At 37.3% G+C, this 22,614-nt stretch overlaps 5 protein-coding genes across 5 annotated transcripts; all 5 read left to right on the top strand.

Annotated features, from left to right (window-relative positions):
- Positions 1–5,965: 5,965 nt before the first annotated feature.
- LOC109852477 (odorant receptor 22c-like) lies at positions 5,966–7,944 on the top strand. Its single transcript, XM_020423673.1, has 5 exons — positions 5,966–6,747; positions 6,870–6,969; positions 7,105–7,215; positions 7,613–7,768; positions 7,891–7,944. The coding sequence occupies exons 1-5, from the start codon at positions 5,966–5,968 to the stop codon at positions 7,942–7,944; spliced, it is 1,203 nt and encodes a 400-aa protein (XP_020279262.1).
- A 2,584-nt stretch (positions 7,945–10,528) lies between these two features.
- On the top strand, positions 10,529–14,687 carry LOC109852476. The gene is made up of 9 exons (XM_020423672.1): positions 10,529–11,337; positions 11,495–11,531; positions 11,652–11,762; positions 11,960–12,115; positions 13,241–13,854; positions 13,902–14,025; positions 14,147–14,257; positions 14,364–14,519; positions 14,631–14,687. The coding sequence occupies exons 1-9, from the start codon at positions 10,529–10,531 to the stop codon at positions 14,685–14,687; spliced, it is 2,175 nt and encodes a 724-aa protein (XP_020279261.1).
- A 680-nt stretch (positions 14,688–15,367) lies between these two features.
- On the top strand, positions 15,368–17,518 carry LOC109852475 (odorant receptor 4-like). The gene is made up of 5 exons (XM_020423671.1): positions 15,368–16,149; positions 16,373–16,472; positions 16,733–16,843; positions 17,057–17,212; positions 17,465–17,518. Exons 1-5 carry the CDS (start codon positions 15,368–15,370, stop codon positions 17,516–17,518), a joined length of 1,203 nt encoding a protein of 400 aa, XP_020279260.1.
- A 756-nt stretch (positions 17,519–18,274) lies between these two features.
- On the top strand, positions 18,275–19,981 carry LOC109852527 (odorant receptor 4-like). The gene is made up of 5 exons (XM_020423748.1): positions 18,275–19,053; positions 19,308–19,407; positions 19,502–19,612; positions 19,713–19,868; positions 19,928–19,981. The coding sequence occupies exons 1-5, from the start codon at positions 18,275–18,277 to the stop codon at positions 19,979–19,981; spliced, it is 1,200 nt and encodes a 399-aa protein (XP_020279337.1).
- A 692-nt stretch (positions 19,982–20,673) lies between these two features.
- LOC109852474 (odorant receptor 22c-like) lies at positions 20,674–22,458 on the top strand. Its single transcript, XM_020423670.1, has 5 exons — positions 20,674–21,455; positions 21,582–21,714; positions 21,954–22,064; positions 22,158–22,313; positions 22,394–22,458. The coding sequence occupies exons 1-5, from the start codon at positions 20,674–20,676 to the stop codon at positions 22,445–22,447; spliced, it is 1,236 nt and encodes a 411-aa protein (XP_020279259.1). The 3' UTR covers positions 22,448–22,458.
- The last annotated feature ends 156 nt before the right edge of the window (positions 22,459–22,614 follow it).

The following is a 22,614-nucleotide window of genomic DNA, read 5'->3' as shown; positions in this document are numbered from 1 at the left end:
TTTTTCTGTTTTACTTACGACTTGCGCACTAAATGTATATTTCTATTCTTATGTGGGAGATTTGCTCATCAGCAAAGTACGTTATCTATTTTGAAAACAACACATTATTATACATATATTTTTGTTGTTAAAAATATTTATATTCTAGTAAGCACTATTCACAATTAAGATATTTTCTAAGAGTTTAATATAAAAAACTTGTGAGACGCAAAAACAACGTTCTGTTTGTTACGCACATCACTATAAAATTTAGTTTGATATGTTTATAGAATGTCGTTTATTTTATGTATAATTCAGCAAATAATCTTACAATACTATAATAAGTTACAATACTATAATAGACCGATCAGCTAGCTATCACATCATGCACTCTCGAATGGTATCGTCTTCCGATGAAGAAAGCGCGAGCTATGGTGCTGCTAATGATGGTATGTTCCGCGCCGCTTAAGATTACTCCTGGTGGAGTTTTCGAACTATCAATGAGGATGTACGGTGATGTAAGGAAATATATTTTTTCTGAGTTATAGTTATTACATGAAATATGTAGCTTTTTGACTTGGCTATTGAATTCGGCTATTGAAAACATGTCTCTTTAACTTTTCCAAGTTTTTTTTAAAGATACTTGTATTGGTTTTTGTAAAACACGTAATTGTAAAGTTATGATAAAATCACACATATCGAGTCTTTTTTTTATTCAACAAAGTATGATTTTACGCAAGCATCTATTGAGGTTTAAGTGGCTAAATATTTCTGAAGATATCTGTATAAATTTGTTGAACAACAAGATTTTATAGAACAATTAGGTGATAATTTTTTGTTTAGATGATAAAAGCAGCTGTAGGTTATTTGAATATGTTCAGAGCCGTGACATGAGAAGAGCAGGTATATTTGACTCAGCACATAAGACAAGTATATGTGGTAGTATAAATGTTAATATAATTAACAAGAAGTATATAGAAGTTCAATCTCATCAAGGTATAATATTTCTTTTCTTTAACACTACTGACCGTATCTGGTACATGACCGACAGTACTGTCTAATATGTATTTATATGTATAAAAAATTTTTTTTCATTTAGTTCTGAAATTATCACATAAACATCATAGTCACATAGAGAATACTGTGACTACGAAATATTTTATTGATATCGTGTACTTTTACAAAGCATTTTCTAAATGAGTGAAACTTAAAGTATAAAACTTCTTTTGAGGGTGGTGGTCATCGAATTATGTTAGAGACGAGTGTTTTAACTTCTGTTGAGTTTCTTTTTCTTTAGTATTTTCGACTGCTTCTTCCTCTTTCTTTTTTGCGTTCTCCCCAGAATATTTTTATTTTTTTCATTTATGCTAATTTTTACTTTCGCATTCTTTATTTATTTGTCATTACTCTTGAAAATGTTCTCGATCTATCATTGAAGACATTAAACGACGTAAAACAACTATACTCTCTCAGAAAAACTTACAAATTTGATGTTTTTTAAATGTCACAATACTTTAAAGTAATTTATTTAAGAAATTTAGTTTTGAATTTATTTCTTTTCTTTTTTTATTTTTCCCGCGATCATTCTTTAGTTTTTTATTTTCTCCATCCATACAAAGATCTTCTTTGTTTTCTTGACTTAAATTTTCTTCAACATGTTTTATTTCTACGTGTACTATTAAAAGCGCTTTACTCTTGAAACGATAAATATATAATTTTCTTAGTTTTTCAACTAACATTTCAACTAACATTTATCTCTATGTAGTCTTTTTTTGTTCGAAACAAAAGCGTAAGTAAACACAATCTGTTTTCTACTCATCTGTTTCCTACACATAAAAGAATAACTTAGAGATAACGTTTTCAGAAAGTTTTCTCGATTCTTAGCAATTTACCAATTACATGCTCATGAAAACTTCATGCGGTAATTCATCTTCTTTATGTAACAAAAATAGCTCCGATTGTGCGTGCGCAGCTTGAATTCATATCCCCTCAAGACAAGAACAGTTTCACTTACAATTCAACGTTAGTTTCGAATACATCATGATCGTGAAGTTTTACACAAAGTTAAAGGAAAAATATCGCAAGCAATTTCGCGAGACAAACTTAGACACGGAAGAAGAACTGAGCTATATTTCGTATATAATGATGTACACGAAAACAGTTTTGCGCATATTTGGTGTCTGGCCGACTACTAACAGCGACAAATTAATGAATCGAACAATTTACAAAGTGTTCATTATTCTTTTTACGTACTTTCTATGTTGTTTCGTCATGATAGGAACATCGTTGAACCTAATATTAATAGAGAAGAACACGCACAACCGCTTAAAAAAGTCGATATTGGTAATGACTTCTTCCGTGGTTTTGATAAAATACAGTAATCTGTTACTTAGACAATCTCAGATCAAATGCTGTCTGTCGTATATCGAAGATGATTGGATAAAGTTTAAAGAAGCGCGAAGTCTGATGATCAGATATGCAAATGTGACCAGACGTTTTACTATCTGGAATGGAATCTGCATTTATTCTTCTGGTGTAGCCCAACGAGTGATTCTACCAATACACATTCGAAGACTTGCCATCGCATTGAATATTTCGATAAGACCATTATCGTATCCAATATATTTATTTTCTGTCAATACTCAAGCTACTCCTACCTATGAAATATTGTACATAATTTATTGTGTATACGGCATAGTACTATTATCGATAACTATAGCTGCATGCGGTATAACATTGGCTTTCATAATGCACGGGTGTAGCCAGATGAAAATTTTGGTAAGTCTTATGTCGTCTCTCGTAAGAAAGCAGTGGCAAAATGAAACGGATTTGACGAAGAATTTGGCCATTCTTGTTGAGTATCAAGTAAGAATACGCAGGTAAGCCAATAAAGAGAAGTTAGACTCATCTTTTCTGATTTGATTTAACTGTATTCGTTCTTGTACAACTATACTTGGTAATCTGATATAATTATACTGATATTTCAGATACGTAAAAATAGTGAATTCATCAATGGGATTTATGTTACTGGCAGAAATAGGATTCGGAACCGTAATGCTTTGCATAAGCATGTATTGTTTGATAACAGTGTGTAGTTTTATTTTTCTCAAATTAAATAAACAGTGTGAAACATGTTCTTATAACATACAGATATTTATGCGCAAGAACTTTTATTTTATTTGAAAAAGTGTGGACACTGTAAAAAAATCAAGAACAAAGTGTGTCGCAAAGCAACAATAATACAACGTATTGTGTATAAATATGATAAGTAGTATTCATAATTTTGCAGGAATATGAAACGAGCAGTGCCCTAAGCTTGTCCATTTATTTTATATTACTTATGAGTGTGGCAACAGACACATTCGTCTTTTGTTACGTGGGAGACCTGCTCATCAGAGAAGTATTCTTTTCTTTAGTTTTAAAGTAGCGCACGTTGTTGTCACTTACATCTGTTTAGAAATGGCACAATTTTTAAGTGTATTTTACTCAATTTTTGAGACTACCGTTTGAACATACAAAAGCAAAATGAGAGTCGGTTCTTTTTAAAATAACAAAACAGAAAAATGTGCAACTTTGAAACAGAAAATATTACCAACTAATTTCGCACATAATTTCTCTTTTCTTCTCTATATAACTTCATATAAAAAATATCATAATAATAATAGTCGGACAGGCTAGCTATCACGGCGTGCGAGCTTGATTGGTATCGTCTGCCGATGAAGAAAGCGCGCGTAGTGGTGCTGCTAATGCTGATATCTACCGCGCCTCTTAAGATCACTCCCGGAGGTGTTTTCGATCTATCAATGAAGATGTATGGCGACGTAAGAAAACATATTTTGCTCTGACACGCACACACACACATTCTACTACGTATATTGATATATGATATAAATAAATTTTAAATAAAGTGTGCGTCGATAAGTAAGTTATGTGATATCTCTGTTTTGTTTTAGATGATAAAAACAGCAGTAGCTTATTTCAACATGTTCAGAGCTATAACTTAAAGATTATTTGACTGTTTCAACACGTAAGAAAAAATATTATTTCATTCAAAGATGTTTTTCGGATTTGAACTGCTTTAGTGTCATTTTTATATCGACGTTTTGTGAACATTTTAGCTCACTTTATCAGAGTGTCAAGAACATCTTGGAATGTTAATAAAACACAATCCGAAAGCATCAAATATCAAATATTATTGCAATAAGATATTTTAGTGATTTGTCATATTAAACAATATACTATACGATATATTTCATATATTTTCAATAGAGAAATATTAATGTAGCAGGTTTGTAAAAAGAAATTTTTATTTCTCTATTTATGTGTTATTACATGCGAATTTTAATATGTCATACGGCGTCAGAGCAGATATAAGCAATATAATATACATTCAAAAATCGATATTATATGCTCACACAGTAGACAGTATATATTCTTAACCACGTGACATAGACAATCTTTTCAATATACAAATAACATGGCTATCCGTACAATATCGCTGCAAGAAAGGAAAAGTTAGCGCAATTGTTTTTTTCCTCGTGAAGAATGACAGCAACTCTAGAAGAGCAATGACATTATATTTGCAATGTTCAGTGCTTTTGTTTGTTTTTCTCTATCACGCAAATCTATGCTAGGGTAGTTTCACATCAAAGTTACTTTGATGGCAGTGCCGGTTTTTCCGATCGATCACAATTCCGTTCGCGTTGTGGTATCATTATCAGAGCATTATGTTTCTTATGAAGAGTATCGCATGATTCATTCAGAAAAAAAGAAACATTTCCACGAGCAAGTTTTGCGAATAAACAGTGAAATATAAAATGGTACAGGCATTATTTGTTGCGTCTACATGTTTCTAAGATACGCTCGTGATCAAAGAAACTTTTGATAAATGTGATGAAGAACGTCATCGAGAAGCATTGGCAAGACAAAGCAAAAGCAGAAGCAAAAGCTTGGCGTGATTCAATAAATAAATAAAAATATGTAAATCTTTAATCATTGGTTTTTAATTAGACGTAACGCTTGCTGTAATTTTAATTTACATATTTAATATTAAAAGTAAATATTTTTCATAGAAACATATTTTCTCTTTACAAAAAAATAAATAAATAAAAGCATTTTTACACACCTGTCACTTTGTGTCTCTGAATTGAAATGTACACTGAAAATGATATAATAGGTATGTATATACACTTGAAGATAACGACTAAGATCATAAAAAATGCAATATTTTGAAAATTATAGTTATATAATTCCCGAATTTCTATTTCTAATAGAATTCTTTCTTGTTTTATTTGAAATAATGAAGATATGTATTTAATATCATTAAAAGTACATTTAACAAAAGTACATTTAACAACAGCATACGATTTTTTATGGCTCCTAATTCTCTACTTTTGATCAATATCTACGTTTTACTGTCATATACTTCGCAGATGTTTAAAAAAGTAATAGTATATGTAACAATATGTCGAACAAAAGACGCGTCTGTGTTATAAAATTCTTTCTCTCTTCGCTGGTTTTTCAACGCAGCTAAAAAAATAATCTTTCCGTATTGATCATCTATGATTACACTACAAAGTAAACTTATTATTATTACGTGCGCAACAAAAAACCATAATTTTCCGATCGACGTTTTGATCGCTGCTAGTTTTATTGTAAGAAGTAAAAGAAAAACGCGCGCCTATTATCTTCCAACCGGCAAGCTGACGAATAAAAACTTTTTTTTCCGCAGAAAAACAATCTCGACTCTTAGCGAACAACGTTTTTATTACAAATTTTTTATCGCTTTCGATTCTTCTGCTTCATTTGGCATTCAAACGGAGCGCAAGCGCAGCTTGTGACGGCGAGTTTACCTCGACAACGCGCTCGCGGCTTCAACGGTCAGTCTTAGGTACAATTTCTTCTTGTACAGTTCTGTTACTCTGCTCGATCAAATTGAGAAGAACGAACTTCTCGCAATCAAAGTTTTTGCAAAGTAATTTCGAAAATGCAAAAACTCTCGTACAACTGTCAGAGCGATGTCAAATACGCGTTGCGTATAACTCGTCAGATTATGATCGTGCTCGGTGTCTGGCCGTCTTCCAGCATAAAGAACACGACTTACGAAAGATTTGTAAAGTTTCTGTTGCTTGTCGTCTCGCAAGTGATGCTTACATGTACCTTAATACCCAATGTATTTTTCTGGCTGATGGAGAAAGAAACGCGCGTCCGTCTCAGGATGTTCCCATCGATTGTCTTTGGTGTCGTGGTCTCAGGCAAATTCGGCAATTTGATTCTTCGTCAGAATCAGCTGAGACACTGCCTGAAGTATCTCGAAAAGGACTGGAAGACAATCGGCACTTCAAGCGCGCGAGGCGTGATGCTGGAAACCGCGGAGATCGGCAGACGACTCGTCGCGATCTGTGCAGCATTTCTGTACAGTAGCGGAATGTGTTTCGCGGCTATTCTGCCGCTGACCAGAGAGAAACTCTACGACGAGAACAACAACACACTTCGACAATTACCGTATCCGGCCTATCTCTTCTCGCTGAACACGCACGCCAGTCCCGTTTTTGAGATATTGTATGCGATTCAATCGATGGGCGGAATGATCGCGCTGCTTGTGTCGATGGCCGCGTGCGGTCTCGTCATCGTCTTTGTGATGCACGCTTGCGGACAGTTGAGAATTCTGATGGATCTGATGCAGAGTTTCGTCGACGAGTGGCGGGACGAGCAAGAAATAGACAAGAAGTTAGCCAACTTGGTCGATCATCAGACACGATTGCGCAAGTAAGTCTCGGCGAGAGTTTATCTCGGAGAGAGTTCAGAGATTTATTCACTTGTAATGATCGAATTTCCATTCCGCGCTGTTTCCGCGATGATCTTACATCATCTGTATAATAACATTCCAGTTTCGTACAATCGGTGCAGCTCACTATGCAACAAATATGTTTAATGGAAGTAGCGGGGTCCACATTATTGCTTTGTATACTAGGTTATCTCATGATAATGGTTCGTAACTTTATCTATTCAACAATCTCTGGACACAATAAACTTTTACCTTTATCGGTAAAACAATTTGTTCAAAAAACTTGCTTTAAAACAAAACAAAACAAAACCCGAAGTAAGACACGTGACTATTTCTAGGAATGGGAAAATAGCAATGCGATAGCAATGTGTTCCTACTTTGTATCCCTCGCGACCGCAGTAGTAAATATGTTCATGTATTGTTACACAGGCGAGCAACTTATCGTGCAGGTACATTTTCATGTGACACTCCAACCTCCACTCAACCCTTACAGCAAACAGTTTTGCGCGCAATTACATTTGATCAAAGAACAAACTATATATTGCTATTACCATACCTATACATTTTATATATCTTCGCAAACTCGCACTTCATTTTCTATCATTGTTTAAGCATCAAACGCACTAATATGCTATAGACAGTGTAAATCTTACACTTAATAAAGTATCACGTACTAAAACTCGGATTCTCTCTGCGTGTCTCGTAGACGTAGTTATTTCTTCATCGGATGTCGTTTCTCGTTTAATTGTTTAATGTTTCATAAAAAATCATATTGCATCGCTTAAAAATTCGAGAAAATAGGTTTTGGCACACGAACATGCCCGTCGTATGATGTTATTACAACAGGCGGAGAAAGCGGCTGTCATGTCCTGCGAGCTCGAGTGGTATCGTCTTCCGGATAGAAAAGCGCGAACGATAGTGCTGGTGATGATCGTATCCAACATCTCGACCAAGATCTCCGCTGGGAATATCTTCAACTTGTCGTTCAAGACGTTCGGTGATGTAAGTAAGGAAATACATTTTTTTCAACAACGTGTGTGTGTGTGTGTGTGTATGCACAGAGAAAATACATCAGAATGTCTACATGTTAAACACGCATATAGAGCGAATGCGTTATATTTCAGATACTCAAAACATCCGCGGCGTATTTCAATATGCTTCGGAATGTAACCGCCTGAATAGTTTAGAGAGTATCCGAATTTATAAGTAAGAGTACACGTATGTATATCGAGAACATCGAACACACCACATTGTGCGCATATAATAAATATATTAAACGTTGAAGCTGAAATAAGTAAAACTCTTTAATTATATCATGAACATCTCTCGTCGTTGTCATAATGTGTATATACTTGATTTGTTGAGATCTCCCTGTAATTTTTGACTTTACAGGACAATCACATGTAATCTTGCGACATAAAACTTCTCGTCGTGTGTTTATTCACTGTCACGAGTAAAGAATTCCGAGAAAATAACATTCAAGCATTTATTATCGTCATACTAACAAATAGAAGAGAAACGAACGCGATAACGAACTATTTTCTGCTATTTTATATACATATGCACGCACATTACGTATCACACGATCTTGTACGCTGTCTTTCTGGCAGAAAAAATGTAATGTATGAAAGAGTTGTGCGATCCCCTTATTTTTACGTGCAATCCATCTCTCAGAAAGTTAATCCTCAAGTACAAGTTTAAAACAGAAAGGCAACCCTAATTGCAAAGTTTGCTCTTAACATGCCATTCTGTTCTCAATTATTAATGCTGCGAAACGCACTGTGCTTGCGTGAGTACAAGTCGTCTCCATTGTAACAAGCAATTGCGGCTCGAAAACACGTGTCGTGTAAAAGTTTCAGAAGCTTTTTGATCATCATCATTTTTTCTTTGTTTCTTGTATATTTTTTTTTTTTTTTTGAAATCGATTTTTACTCATTTTCACAGCATATTTCGACAAAAGATACCCGAGCGAGACGTAGAATACGTACAAAGCTGCTCTTCAACTATTAAGAACTAGAAAGAATGTTTTGTAGTATATAATATTTTGTAAATCAACTTTTATAGAGAAACAACTTTGTGTAGTGTGTAAAAACATTTTAGAGAAAAAAAGTTTTGTAGTAAAAACGAATGTTTTGTAGTATATAATATTGTAGAACACAGGTTTTATAGTAATACAATACGTGTTGTGCGTGTACTTGGCGTCTTTTTTTACCTTGTTTTGAAAAGGTAAGTTTTTCGAGTTTTTTTAATTAAATACTGTGTATTTTATTATTATTACAGGCAAATCAAGCAGCTTTGACAGCAAATACGTTAAGGTGATATTATCTTCTTTAGAACAGAATACGTGATATTCGTGGACATATTTTCTCTCTCTCTGCTGAATGAAAATTGTGTGTGTGTGTGTGAAAACTTTTTACACACAACAACTGTTCTGCAACATACCATCGAACTTCACAAAATAAAATGATACAAATAACTAAAGGTAAGAATTTTTAGGTCATAAAGAGTCTTATGCAATACATTTTTCAAATAACACATTTACAGAAATGTTTCTTGTTTTATCGAAGAAGATCCGACTAATGAATCAAAACATGTGTATCTAACGATGTCATTAGAAAGTACATTAAAATGCTATTACATTGTACTCTTTATGACTTCTAATTTTCTACTTTTCTACTTTTGATCGATATCTTCGGAGTCTCATTAGTATATACTTTACAAATATGTAAAGAAGATATATGTCGAAAAGAAAACAGACGAGTCTCTGTTATAAAATATCTTTTTAAAAATACCTTTTTTTGTTTTTCCACGCGTGACTAGAACAACAATCTTTCTGTATTGGTCATCCTATTATTGAAACACAAAGTAAATTATTACAATATGGAATAGAATTACAGTTTACAATAACATACTTACGTCAAAAAGTAAGACTATGCCTTAACTTTTTTTTTTGTTATTATATACTACAAAACATTTTTTCTCTAAAAAGCAATTTTATTGTTGAAAAACAATATACAACAATATAATTGTGTCTATAGTAGGACTACGCTTTAACTTTTGTTCTGTGTGATTATTAATAACTAATCCTAAGTACATAACTATGTACTTTGATAAGATTATGTTTATTACTAGAACACATAGAAATGTAACAAAAGAAAAACGTTTTTCAAAATATAAAAAATATTTAATGCAAACAAACTTGGCGCGGCTGCATCAAGACTGCCGCACAAAGAAATAATTTCATTATAGTTGAGAAGAAGACGCGCCATAATTCAAAAGAAATAACATTCAAGCGTTATCATGACTTTGACAAATATAAAAGAAACATAGGAAATACTAGTTTTATTCCTTTGTATTTTGCGTACATACGCACATTACGCACGAACGTTTTTTTTTTTTTTTTTTATGCTGTCTTTCTAAAGCAGAGAAACTACTATCTATGAAAGAGTTGTAGGCGATTTGCTATTTACGTATGCAACTCCGCATTTCTCAGAAAGTCAATCCCTCCGTTCAAGTTTGAAAGAGGAAGGCAATGATCGTTGCAAACTTTTTTTCCATGCCATCCTGTTGTTATCAAATATTAAGTCTGCAAAACATCTCGGTGCTCGCATGCGTACAACGAGCTCTCATCCCCATTGTAACGATCAGTAGCGATTGAGCTTGCGGCTCGAAAACACGGCGTTGCGCAAAATTTTCGAAAGCTTTTTATTCATCATCAGTTTTTCTTTTTTTTTATATATTTTTTCTTTCCGATACTCATTCATGACAGGGAAGCGCATTTTGGCGAGGTGTTCGAACGAGAAGTACGAGCAAGACGTAAAATATGTCACCAAACAGACTTACGTTCTCTTGCGAATAATCGGTATTTGGTCGTTGCATGAGGAACAGTTGTCTGTCACTCAAATTTTCTCTAAACTTTCCGTGATGGCTGTTTGCTGCGTACTCGTGTGTTGCGACTTGGTGCTGTTTGTTCTCAGTTACATGTTCAGCTCCGAGGAAGACACGCAATCGAAGCTGAAACTGATCGCTCCCATAGTTTATATAGTAAACGCGCTCGCCAAGTACGTGTCTCTCATCATGCATGAGAACGAGATCAGAAGTTGCGTAAGACACGTGAAAGACGATTGGAGATTTTTCGCTACGCCGAACGCGAGAGATATCATGATGAAAAACGTAAAAGCGGCGAGAAATATGTTCACTATATGCTGTAGCTTTCTGTACTGCACCGGTCTTCTTTATCACTTGGCCGCTTTGTCCGCGGGAAAAGCTGTTGGCGTTAATAACGATACGAATGTGTCGCTCGAGAATTCGAGCCGCACCGTCCTGTTCGACGAACAGCGCAGTCCCGCCTTCGAAATTTGTTTTATGATACATTTCCTAAGTGGTTTCATCATGTACACGGTCACGATCGTGATTTACGGACTCGCTTCGATTCTTCTGATGCACGCGTGCGCGCAAATGAAGATTCTGATGATATTAATGAAGAACCTCGTCAAAGAGGAGGCGTGCAAAGAGAAGATCGTAAACGAGAATTTGACGATCGTGATCGAGCATCAAGCGAGAATACGTAGGTAAGTTAGCGTTCGACTCATCTGTCAGTATGTTTCTTGGGTTCTCAAGTCGGCGAAAATAATATCAATTTCAGTTTCGTATTTCTGGTAGAGAACACGCTAAACCACAGTAGCCTGTTCGACATACTTGGAAGCACCATACTGTTGTGTTTCGTAGGATACTGCTTTCTAATGGTAGGCACAATGCGCCTACGGTGAATAAAAGTTTTCCATTCTGATTTGCTAAACTTTATCGTTGTTTACACACATGTCTCACATTTATTTATACACGTTACAAGCAGTTAAGCTGAATATTGCGTTGAACTATCTTGCAGGAATGGCAAGACGGAAATATCGCAAACGCGTGCAGTTTTCTCGTTGCTCTGGTTACTGATACAATTAACATATTTATTCTCTGTTACATCGGCGAGCATATTACAGAAACAGTGAGAGTTTCATCCATTTAGCGTTGACTTAACTTTTTGTATAAATCGCACACTGAAAAACAATAATAATTTATATTATAAAATATCAGTAATTGATTTAAAAAATGTCTGTATTGTTCGTAAAAAGTGCAAAAAAATTCTTTGCGTGTTGAAAAACTATACATGTATTGAATATTGTATTGTTTTTTTTTTTACAGGCAAATCAAGTAGCATTGACAGCAAATACGCTAGAGTGGTATCGTCTTCCACAGAAGAGAGTGCGTGACATTGTGTTGATAGTAATCATATCGCACATTCCGTTAAAAGTAACAGCTGGAAAAATTATCGGTCTTTCCTTCAAAACGTTTGGAGATGTGAGTACAATGAAACATATTTTACAAAGTAGTCGAAAAGAAATATTACACACAGTTGTTGCGCGTAATGATTTTTCTCGGCTGCATGTACAATTGTTAAACAAGAATTTTGTGTGAAGCTTTTCCCTTATGACATATTGTAGGTAATTAAATCAGCTGTGATGTATTTTAATATTCTTCGCACGATAACTGATTAAACAGCAGCAACAATTATTACAAGCGGAATAAGTGAACGGTCATTGAGATATGGTCAAACTTAGTATATTTAGATACGACATTGTCCACAACGATAATGGTGCTCTGTGTAGAATATTATAAAATATTGTTTATACATATATATATATATATATATATTTATAGAAAGAAAGAGAGAGAGAGAGAGAGAGAAAAGGATATTTCTATATACATTGTTGAATAATGTATTTACGCACGTTTAAATAATAGTCGAATAAACATTCAAATTTTTTTTGTATCAGAAACAATAAATTGCCACACAAGAAGATAAAGTCTATAATAAAAAATGAGGGAGATTATTTGAATTTTTTTTTTCTTGGGATATATACAAAGTTTGCTTCAGTTCCTTCATTTTCTCGGAGAAAATAAACCTCTTGTTTGTTAGAAAATCAAACCCTTCCTTTTGAGCTGAAGTTGTAAACGGGGTTGTGTGGAACTTCAGTGACTGTTCGAGCTTCTTCTCACATGATAGCACTCGTTAATATTTAAAACGCGCAAGCGTGTCGAGTGTTCTTCGCACACACGCTTCAGTCGATCTTAGTCTACGGTAGGAATCGGTAGAGATCCAGAGCTACTCTCGCTATCTGCCGACACAATAACGTGTCGCGAATCAGCTATAGCGTCACAGTGTTTTTATTCGAGAAAACGCATCTTCAAGAACTTGACCCCCTGAAGAGAGATTCTATCTCTTTGTTTGCAATGAGAAGACTCTTTTCGGAAACGCATTTGAACGAGAATTACGAGCGAGACATAGAATATGTCACCAAACAAAGTCGCTGTCTCTTACGAGTACTCGGCGTTTGGCCTCTTCTCGACGGAGACGCGTCCGTCGCGGAAACCGTCTGCAAGATTTTTCTCGTAACCGTTTGCTGTATCCTCGTTTGTTTCGAGTGCGTACCCAGCATGCTGTATTGCATATTCATCACCGAGGCGGAATCTCGCGCGAAACTGCAAATGATCGCGCCCATGGTCTATTCATTCACCGCGCTCGCCAAGTACGGCACATTGATCGTTTACGAGAACGAGATCCGAAGCTGTCTGAGACACATCAAGGACGACTGGAAATTCGTCGCGATTGCGGACGCGAGGAACGTCATGAGGGAGAAGGCAAAAATTGGCAGACACATATTCACCATCTGTTGCACGTTCCTGTACTCTGCCGGTCTCTCCTATCACACGATCGTGCCGTTATCGAGGGGAAAAACGATCACCAGCGAGAACGCGACGATCAGACCGCTGGCTTACGCGGGTTACTTCGTTATCTTCGACGAGCAACGCAGTCCCGCTTACGAGATCGTGTTTCTGCTGCAGTTCTTCGGCGGCTTTGTCATGTACTCCGTCACGATCGTGATTTACGGCCTCGCCGCGCTCCTCGTGATGCACGCGTGCGCGCAAATGAAGATCCTGATGACGTTGCTGAACGAGCTCGTCGACGAAAAGCGCGACGAGAAAGCCGCGTTCGAGAAGTTAGCGACGGTGGTCGAGCATCATATCAGAATACGAAAGTGAGGGGCAACATCATCATCGCTCCCTGCGCCCTTCTCTCTTCCAGTTTCGCATTAGTCATTGCTTTCAGCTTCTTGTACATGGTAGAAGACACGCTGCAACAAAGCAGTTTGTTCGAAATATTGGGTAACACGATCATGATGTGTTTCGTGGGATATTGCATTCTGATGGTAGGCACAAACGCGTTCAAATCGCGTGACGGTGAATAAAATTGTACAGGCATATGTTGTACACGCACATTGTCGTTATACGCTTTACTGATTCGTTACAAAAACCCATTGTTGTGAACAGGAGTGGCAGGATGGGAACACCGCGAACGTGTGCACCTTTCTCGTAGCTTTAGCTTCTGACACGGTTAACATATTTCTTCTCTGTTACATTGGCGAACACATTGCCGCGGCTGTAAGTCGTATATCATATTACCTTTATTGTTCTTGTTTTTGTCTCTCTGCAAGTAAAAAAATTGTATAAAAATAAAAGCAATAGTTATGAGCAATCGTTATAACAGGCAGATGAAGTAGCTTGGACGACAAGCACGCTGGAATGGTATCGTCTTCCATCGAAGAGAACACGCGACGTTGTGCTAATAGTCATTATATCGCATATTCCGTTAAGGATCACTGCAGGGAAACTTTTTGTTCTTTCCTTCAAGACATTTGGCGACGTAAGAATTATATTGAAATTTTTTCTCTACTATAAGATACATTCTTTTTTTTTTATTTAACGATAAAGATGGTTTTTTTACACACAACATTTGTGCTACTTACCGTTTCAGGTAATAAAGTCGGCAGTCGTGTACTTCAATATACTTCGTACAGTTACTGATCAATGATAATGATAATTAACGAGATTATAGAGTAAATTTAATTAGCAATGCTACAAAGTATATAAAACAAATACGCTGTACAGAATAATAAGTGCAAATATAATCCCTTATATTTATTATAAAAGTTTCTATAAAATTTATACACGTATATATTTTGCGTATTAATTAATATAATTTCAGGATTACTCACTTATAAATAACACATGTGATGCGACAAAAATGTTGTTCACATCGACGGACAATCGCATTTATGAGGAAAAAAATTAGAAAATAGTAGTAGAAAAAGTAGTAGATGTTCTTGAGAGAATGTAATAAAACCTATTCGTTACTTATATCTCAGGAAACGGAATATAATCGCGAGAGAGTCAGAATGTAGAAAGAAAGAAAAGTTGAGAACAATGACTTTCCTGATTGCTGCAAAAGTCGATAAAGTCACGGACAGAAATATTCTTTGCAAAAAGCAATCTCGTCCCTCGGTGAGCAATTTTATTACAACAAACCTCACTGCCTCTGCAATCCTTCCTTCGCTTTTAAATCTTTAAAACGCGCATGCGAATCGGCTAGCCGAGTTTATGACTCGCCGTCGAGCGATCAGTTGCGATTCAACGCGCATTCCAGGTTCTGCATTAAAACCGTACGATCGCGTATGAGAGTTCCGCGGAGCGTCGGTCGCAGTTCGTTGAGAGATGCCGCGAAACGAGCACCACGAGGACGACGTTTTGTACGTGACAAAGCCGACTCGCAACATCCTGCTGGCTCTCGGCGCCTGGCCGTCCATCGGCAAGGAGCGATCCGCGTATCCGAGAGCTCACAATCTTCTGTTAATCTGCATATCTTACACTCTTCTCTCTTGCGATCTTCTACCGGGTATCTTGTTCTCGCTGATGGCCGAGACAACGCGCATCCGTCTACACACAATCCCTCTTCTTCTCTACGACTTTATGTCGGCCAGTCAGTACGGTATTTTTATATTCCGTCACAGTCAGCTCAGACGATGCCTGAAGCACGTCGAGAAGGACTGGGAGACGATCCTCAGCGCGGACGCGCGAGACATCATGCTGAGATCCGCGAGAACGGGGAAACGTCTGGTCATGATCTGCGGATTTTTCATGTACAGCGGCGCCTTCACCTTTCGCACGATTCTGCCGTTGTCTCACGGAAAAATCGTCACCGATCAGAACATTACGATAAGACCTCTGGCGTGTCCGGGTTACTTCTTTTCCCTCGACGTGCAAGTCAGTCCCGTTTACGAGACGATTTTCGTAATTCAGTGCTTGACAGGATTCGTCACGGTCTCCGTTGCGACGAGCGCGTGCGGCCTCACTTCGATCTTCGTGGTTCACGCCTGCGGTCAGCTGAAGATTCTGATTGATCTGATGAAGAGCCTCGTGCGAAAACAGTGGCGGGAAGAACATGAAGTGGATGACAAATTGGCTGAGATAGTCGAGCATCATGTGCGAGTGCGCAGGTATTTTGAATTCGCGACTTGCAAACGGCAGTTGCATTAATTAAAATTTTAATACAAGCTCGCGCAAATTTATTAATATTTATTGTTAATATATATTTACGTATTAACAATGAATTTTCAACTTGACTGTATTAACAACTTTTATATTTTACTATTGTTGATCAATTTCTTTCTTTTTTTACTGATACAAATAATATTTTTCATGGCAGTAATTGCTTTTCAGTTTTTTGAAAATGGTACAGCATACTCTAGGAGAAATATATCTGATGGAAGTCATGGTGAACACGATATCCATTTGCCTCTTGGTGTATTTTTTGATGTTGGTTCGTAAGCTTTGGCAAATTTTAATTTCAAAAATTGAATATTTTCTCATAAGAGAAAACTTGAGAAGAAATCGCAGTGATAAATTCACTGACTTAAAATTTTATTCAAGTTTCATGACAATGCAACTTTTATTAATTTAAACAAAGATACAATGATTTTTACAATTTATAAATATGTCTCATATGTTTTATCAATGAGACAATATAATTTGTATAAAAATACAATATTTATCACGTGTCTGAACGTAAAATGTTTGTAGGATTTTCAAAATAACAGCGTGACAGTTTTAGGCTCTTATCTGTTAAGCATTATCAACTTGGTAATTCACATATTTCTATTTTGCTATACCGGTGAACAACTCACCACTCAGGTGAGAAACCGTCAATATATATACGTACGTAATCGTTTGCTCGCGCTAAGGATTGCACTCACTTGTACTTGAAAATCTCTGTAATAGAAGTAATTTTTATAAAACAAAAAAAAAGAAAAATGTGTATTGCACTATTCTTGAAATAGCGAATGAAATTTTGATGCAAATTTTATCGGCGTGTATTACTACGTGTTTGACACAAATCAACGGCAGGCGGAAAAAGTAGCTACCACGTCGTGCGAACTCGAATGGTATCGTCTTCCAGATAAGAAAGCACGCAGCGTTGTGATGCTGATGGTAATGTCTAACACACCGACCAAGATCTCCGCTAGCAAATTCGTCGATTTGTCACTGAAAACATTCGGCGACGTAAGTAATAAATTTATTTTAATGTTTATTTCTAAACACACACATAAACTTGCAAAAAATTGAATCCTTAAAAGATTTATAAAATATAAACAGTTGCTCTTAATTTTTTTAAGTAAATATCTAATATAAATAAATTTGATTGAAATTTGTTTCCACGGTATTTGCTTTTTTGCTAATTATGGTATTAAATATATCTTAATAAAATATTGCCATAAATAAATGAAAAAAATATATCTCAAATATATCTTTTAGGTCATAAAAACAGCTGGAGCGTATTTTAATATGCTCCGAAATGTGATAGAATAAATCTACTAATTGAAACATTCTTGAATCTGATAGTTATAAAAGTAATTAGCAAAATTATATTTCAAAAATCGGTGATACATAAAAAAAAAAACAAAAAAAACAGATAGACATGTATGCATCACAAATGTTAAAGTGTTTAGTGTGCCAGAGATATATACGTATAAATATAAATATTTCACATACATATTATAATTGTATTTTTTGTTTATATATGAAAGATTCTCTTACTTTCTCTGTCCGTTTATTTCCTGAATACGATAACGTGATTGCGTCACGATATCAAACTAGACAGCAAAGAACAAAGTTATATATGATAACCATGTTGCTTGTTTCTCGCGGAACTTCTCTGGTTTGCTTAGTGTTTACTTTAAAAAGCACAATTGTCAGTAGTAACTACAGAATCAATGAACGTCACGAGGAATAAGTTTCGCGGGAAGCAATTTCGCCTGCGTCGACGACTTGTTTCGCTCTCTCAAGTTTTCTCCGCGATACAATTTTTTTTTCAAGTATTCCAGACGACGCGGTTTATTACGTATGTATGTATTCGTTTGACGTTGAGTTGCGTTTGAAAAACGCAAGCGCGCACTCCCTTCATCGAGTCATGCTCGGATCGAAGAACAAGCTCGTCACGATCAGTGATGAAGAAGCACGTATCTCGTCAGCACACGCGTCCCATCACGCACATCAGGCGACGTGCGACAAAATCATAACGGTGTTTTCTCCTCTCATTTGCTTAATACAAATATCATTTAAACAATGTTTGCTAATAAAAATTACGAGGAAGACATAAGATACACAATGCAACTGAATCGCTTCGTTTTTCGTCTGTTGGGTATCTGGCCGTACATGGAGACGAAACCCTCGTTCTTCGAGAATTTCCGGAGAATTTTGCTGATCCTTGGCTGCTACTTCCTCCTCTGCTGCGAGTTGATCCCGACGATTCTGTACATAATCTTCGTCGAGAAGCGAACTCGCATCAGACTGAATCTGATATCGTCGGTGATGTTCACGATATTGGCGATGCTCAAGTACAGCAACCTGATGCTCAGCGGGAATCGAGTGAGAACGTGTTTGTTGCGAGTGAAAGACGATTGGCGAAACGTCGCAAGCGTACGCGCTCGCGACTCCATGATCGACAAAGCCAGAACTGCCAGACGTTTGCTCATTCTGTGCGGTGTGTTCATGTACTCGTCCGGTTTGTATTTTCGCACGATTGTGCCGCTGAGCAGAGGGAAATCCGTCACGGAACAGAACGTCACAATCGGATACCTAGCGTGTCCGAGTTACTTCGTTTTCTTCAACGGACAGATCAGTCCCGCGTACGAAGTCATATTCTTTATACAGCTCTTCTCCGGATTCATCAAGTATACCATCACCGTGGCGATCTGCAGCCTGGCCGCGCTCTTTGCTATGCATCTGTGCGCTCAGTTGGAAATACTGATGATGTTGATGAACAATCTGGTGAGCGAACCTGAAGCCAAAAATTTAAACGAGAGACTGGCAGTAACGGTAGAACATCAAATCAAGATGAGACGGTAAGTTGTTGAATCTCTATTGTTATTACTTACATCCAAGCCACATGTATGTGGCAACTACGTGGTTGGTTCGAAGTATCAAATTTCATATTTGTGAAATTTGCAAAACTGTTGTGTTCTGACCGACATTTTAAAACCGACGATTTTAATTATCGAAATTGTTTTCTGTTTGATATTTAATAAATTTTTTTTAGTTTTTTATAATAAACAAAAATTTGTAATAAACTTCGTATTTTACACGGGTCCCTTTATAGTTTCTTACAATTGGTGCAGAACACTTTGGAATTTACGAGTCTGTTGGAAGTGATGGGATGTACGATGATTGTGTGTCTCTTAGGACATAGTGTTCTGACGGTGTGCCTAAATAACAATGACAGTTGTATTTATATATGTTGTTTTTTAACGCACGTCGCACAACATTTACATGTGTATATTGACGATCTTGCAGGAATGGGAGAATAAAAACGTGATCGTTATGTGCTCGTATCTCATTTTACTTACGTCAATTGGATTTAATATTTTCATTTTTTGTTTTATCGGTGAACAACTGTCAATTGAGGTATCGTATCGCGTTCTCGTTGTGGAGAACGTGTTGCAAGAAAGCGAAATTGTTTCTTTTTGATTTTGTGTTTTATAACGCGATAAACTTTACTACCCAGGGAGAGAAATTAGCTTTAACAGCGTGTACGTTGACTTGGTACCGTCTTCCGGATGCGAAAGTACGAGCGCTGATCTTGATCATAGCCATGTCGATTGTTCCGACAAAACTGAAAGCCGGAAAATTCGTCGAGCTCTCTATCAGAACCTTCGGCGATGTGAGTAATCATTTTTATTGACTAAAGAATGATCGTCGAAGATACGTATTGTATTTCAGGTCGTCAAGACAGCTGTGACGTATTTTAATCTTATTCGAAGAATTATGGAATAATTAAGAGTTAATGTTTAATATCAATATTTAATAATATTTAACTACACATATGTATATATATAGCAGGCCGCATACATATATATTTTATTTTTTTTTAAAGAATCGTATAGAGAGAGAGAGAGTTTCAGAGTAGAAATGTACATGTCAAAAATGTAAAAGTAACACTCTGGAAAAATGAAACAAGAAGTTAATATCCGATGTGTTATTCTCTTGTTACTTACAAATTAAACAAAGAAACTGAAGTTTCTTTGCATTTACACATATCGTCTTTACTTTTCTTTTTTCGTTTTTTTTTTTTTTTTCTATATCTTCTCTGATCTTTCTCAGTCAAATACTCATTGAGACACAAAAGAATCAGCGTACCGTCATTAAACAATCAATACACACTGTCTGTGATTTTTTTCCTCTGTCGTGATCGCTATTTTTTCTCACTAGTTTTTCTCGAGTTCGCAACTTTGTAAAGCCGCTTCCTATCGGCGATGTCCCCCTTTCTCTCTCAACAAAGTTTTCTGCGATTTTCTGCGACGGGAAGGAAGATTGCGTGTAATCATCGGGACGATGCACCTGCTGATTTTCTCTCGTCTTCCGATCCCCGTCTCCGACGCAGGCGCAATGTCGCAGTTTGCGTTTTCCACGGCGACGCGTTTTATCAGTTCCTCAGCAACGTCAGGATCAGACGCGTCGCCGAGATTATGCACGCGAACACCCTCTATCGCGACGACATCAGGCGTACCGTGCACGTGACGCGCGGCGTCCTGAATCTGATCGGCGTGTGGCCGTCGTTCGGCGATCCGTCCGCTCTCACGATCGTTCGGACGAAAATGCTGCGCGTTATGTGTCAATGTCTGCTGTACCTTGTCTTCGTGCCGGGCGTACTGAAGATGTTCCTGCGGGAGACCAACTCGCGTCGTCGTTTCAAGATGATCGGACCTATGTGCACCTGCCTGATGGCTGTGCTGAAACACGCGGCGCTGATCTGTCGGAGCGATCGGATCAGGGATTGCATCCGACACCTCGAGGAGGACTGGAAGAGAGTGAACCTGACGGAGGATCGCAAGCTCATGACGGGGAACTCGAAAATCGGTCGCAGTCTGGCGATCCTCTGCGTCGCGTTCGTTTACGGAAGCGGATTCTCGTATCGCACGATCGTGCCGCTATCGCGCGGAATTGTTGTCACGTCGCAGAACGTGACAATTAGACCGCTAGGAATCGACGGCTATTACCTGTTCATCAATCCGCAGAAAACGCCGGCTTACGAGATCATCTTCACGATCCAGTTTGTCTCGGGTTTCGTTCAGTACTCGCTGACAAGCGGCACTTGCAGTCTGGCGGCTCTGTTGGTGCTGCACGCTTGCGGCCAGTTGAAAATTCTCATTGCCAGGATGGAGGACCTCATGCAGATCAAGCATCTTCACGATCGAAACGCCAACAGAAAACTGACGGCCGTCGTGAGGCAGCATATACGAATTAAAAGGTAACGCGAGATTAGCGAGCTAGTAAAAATTAATTAATTCCGCCTAGTCGAGTCGTGCGTGCAAGGAATTTATATAAGACCTCATTTTGCGGATATATAAAAAAAGTGTATAATTTAAATATTAAGATATTCTTCTTACCACAACAAAATGCCATCTAGCTTTTTGAGCAAGGTGGAGGAAAGTTTGCAATTTTCGTGTCTGGTAGAAGTAGTCGGGTGCACTTTCATCCTGTGTCTCCTAGGATATTACATAATAATGGTACGCGAGATAAGACATTTCGAATACATAGGCCGAGGTCACACTTGAGTTTAAATAACGGACGTTATTTTACATCTGTTGTTCGCATAATAGTCAAAAACAAACGCAACAGGTCACACACGTACAACATCCGTTGACAATTAAAATACAACAACATTCGTTGTAACGTCCGGGCCCAAGTGTGATAAGGCTGTAATAAGTACGTATGTACGCGAATTTCGGACTTGCATAATTTGTAGGAATGGGAAAACAACGACGCGGTATCCATGCTGACGTACGGTATACTCCTCTTGACATTCATCTTTAACATTTTCATACTGTGCTTCATCGGCGAGCTCCTCACGGATCAGGTATCGATCAATTATTAAATTCGGCGCAAATATCGCGAGAGAGAGAGAGAGAGAGAGAGAGAGAAAACTGATGTATCGTCGCGCGATTTAAAGAGCGCGAAGATGTACGTCACTTCCTGTACTCTCGATTGGTATCGGATTCCTCACAAGACCGCTCGCGGCCTCGTTCTGGTGATTGCGGTTTCCAGTATTCCCGTCAAAATCACCGCGGGAAAATTTATGGATCTGTCTCTGAACAGCTTCGGCGCCGTGAGTGTCCATACATACATTTTTCTCACTCAGTTTCGTTTCAAACCAAAAAACACGTTTTTTTTGCTTTTATATTTTAGATCGTACGGACATCGGTAGCGTACTTGAATATACTACGCACAACGAGTATTTGATTCTCAGGCGAGTTAAACAAATAAAGTGGACTTTAAGATCGTAGAAAAATCTAGGACGAAATCTCGATGGATTTCCGCTGAGCAGCATCGTTTAAATACAGAAATTAACACACGAGCGAAATACTCTTTAACAATTGTACGTTTCAATACAATTCAGATACATTTAG

This window comes from Pseudomyrmex gracilis, unplaced genomic scaffold (assembly GCF_002006095.1).
Source record: "Pseudomyrmex gracilis isolate BER0280 unplaced genomic scaffold, ASM200609v1 scaffold_30, whole genome shotgun sequence".
In the NCBI taxonomy this organism is placed as follows: domain Eukaryota; kingdom Metazoa; phylum Arthropoda; class Insecta; order Hymenoptera; family Formicidae; genus Pseudomyrmex; species Pseudomyrmex gracilis.
Note: the sequence above shows the minus strand (reverse complement) of the source record. Positions and strands in the feature narration are given on the sequence as shown.

Coding starts and splice junctions, on each gene's coding strand:
- LOC109852477 (XM_020423673.1), top strand. CDS start 5,966: ATGCAAAAACTCTCGTACAACTGTCAGAGCGATGTCAAATACGCGTTG. Junction 6,970..7,104: donor TAGGTTATCTCATGATAATG/GTTCGTAACTTT, acceptor GACTATTTCTAG/GAATGGGAAAATAGCAATGC. Junction 7,216..7,612: donor GCGAGCAACTTATCGTGCAG/GTACATTTTCAT, acceptor TTATTACAACAG/GCGGAGAAAGCGGCTGTCAT.
- LOC109852476 (XM_020423672.1), top strand. CDS start 10,529: ATGACAGGGAAGCGCATTTTGGCGAGGTGTTCGAACGAGAAGTACGAG. Junction 11,532..11,651: donor GTAGGCACAATGCGCCTACG/GTGAATAAAAGT, acceptor ACTATCTTGCAG/GAATGGCAAGACGGAAATAT. Junction 13,855..13,901: donor CATCATATCAGAATACGAAA/GTGAGGGGCAAC, acceptor TCTCTCTTCCAG/TTTCGCATTAGTCATTGCTT.
- LOC109852475 (XM_020423671.1), top strand. CDS start 15,368: ATGCCGCGAAACGAGCACCACGAGGACGACGTTTTGTACGTGACAAAG. Junction 16,150..16,372: donor CATCATGTGCGAGTGCGCAG/GTATTTTGAATT, acceptor ATTGCTTTTCAG/TTTTTTGAAAATGGTACAGC. Junction 16,473..16,732: donor TGGTGTATTTTTTGATGTTG/GTTCGTAAGCTT, acceptor AAATGTTTGTAG/GATTTTCAAAATAACAGCGT.
- LOC109852527 (XM_020423748.1), top strand. CDS start 18,275: ATGTTTGCTAATAAAAATTACGAGGAAGACATAAGATACACAATGCAA. Junction 19,408..19,501: donor TAGGACATAGTGTTCTGACG/GTGTGCCTAAAT, acceptor ACGATCTTGCAG/GAATGGGAGAATAAAAACGT. Junction 19,613..19,712: donor GTGAACAACTGTCAATTGAG/GTATCGTATCGC, acceptor TTTACTACCCAG/GGAGAGAAATTAGCTTTAAC.
- LOC109852474 (XM_020423670.1), top strand. CDS start 20,674: ATGCACGCGAACACCCTCTATCGCGACGACATCAGGCGTACCGTGCAC. Junction 22,065..22,157: donor GCGAGCTCCTCACGGATCAG/GTATCGATCAAT, acceptor CGCGATTTAAAG/AGCGCGAAGATGTACGTCAC. Junction 22,314..22,393: donor CTCTGAACAGCTTCGGCGCC/GTGAGTGTCCAT, acceptor TTTATATTTTAG/ATCGTACGGACATCGGTAGC.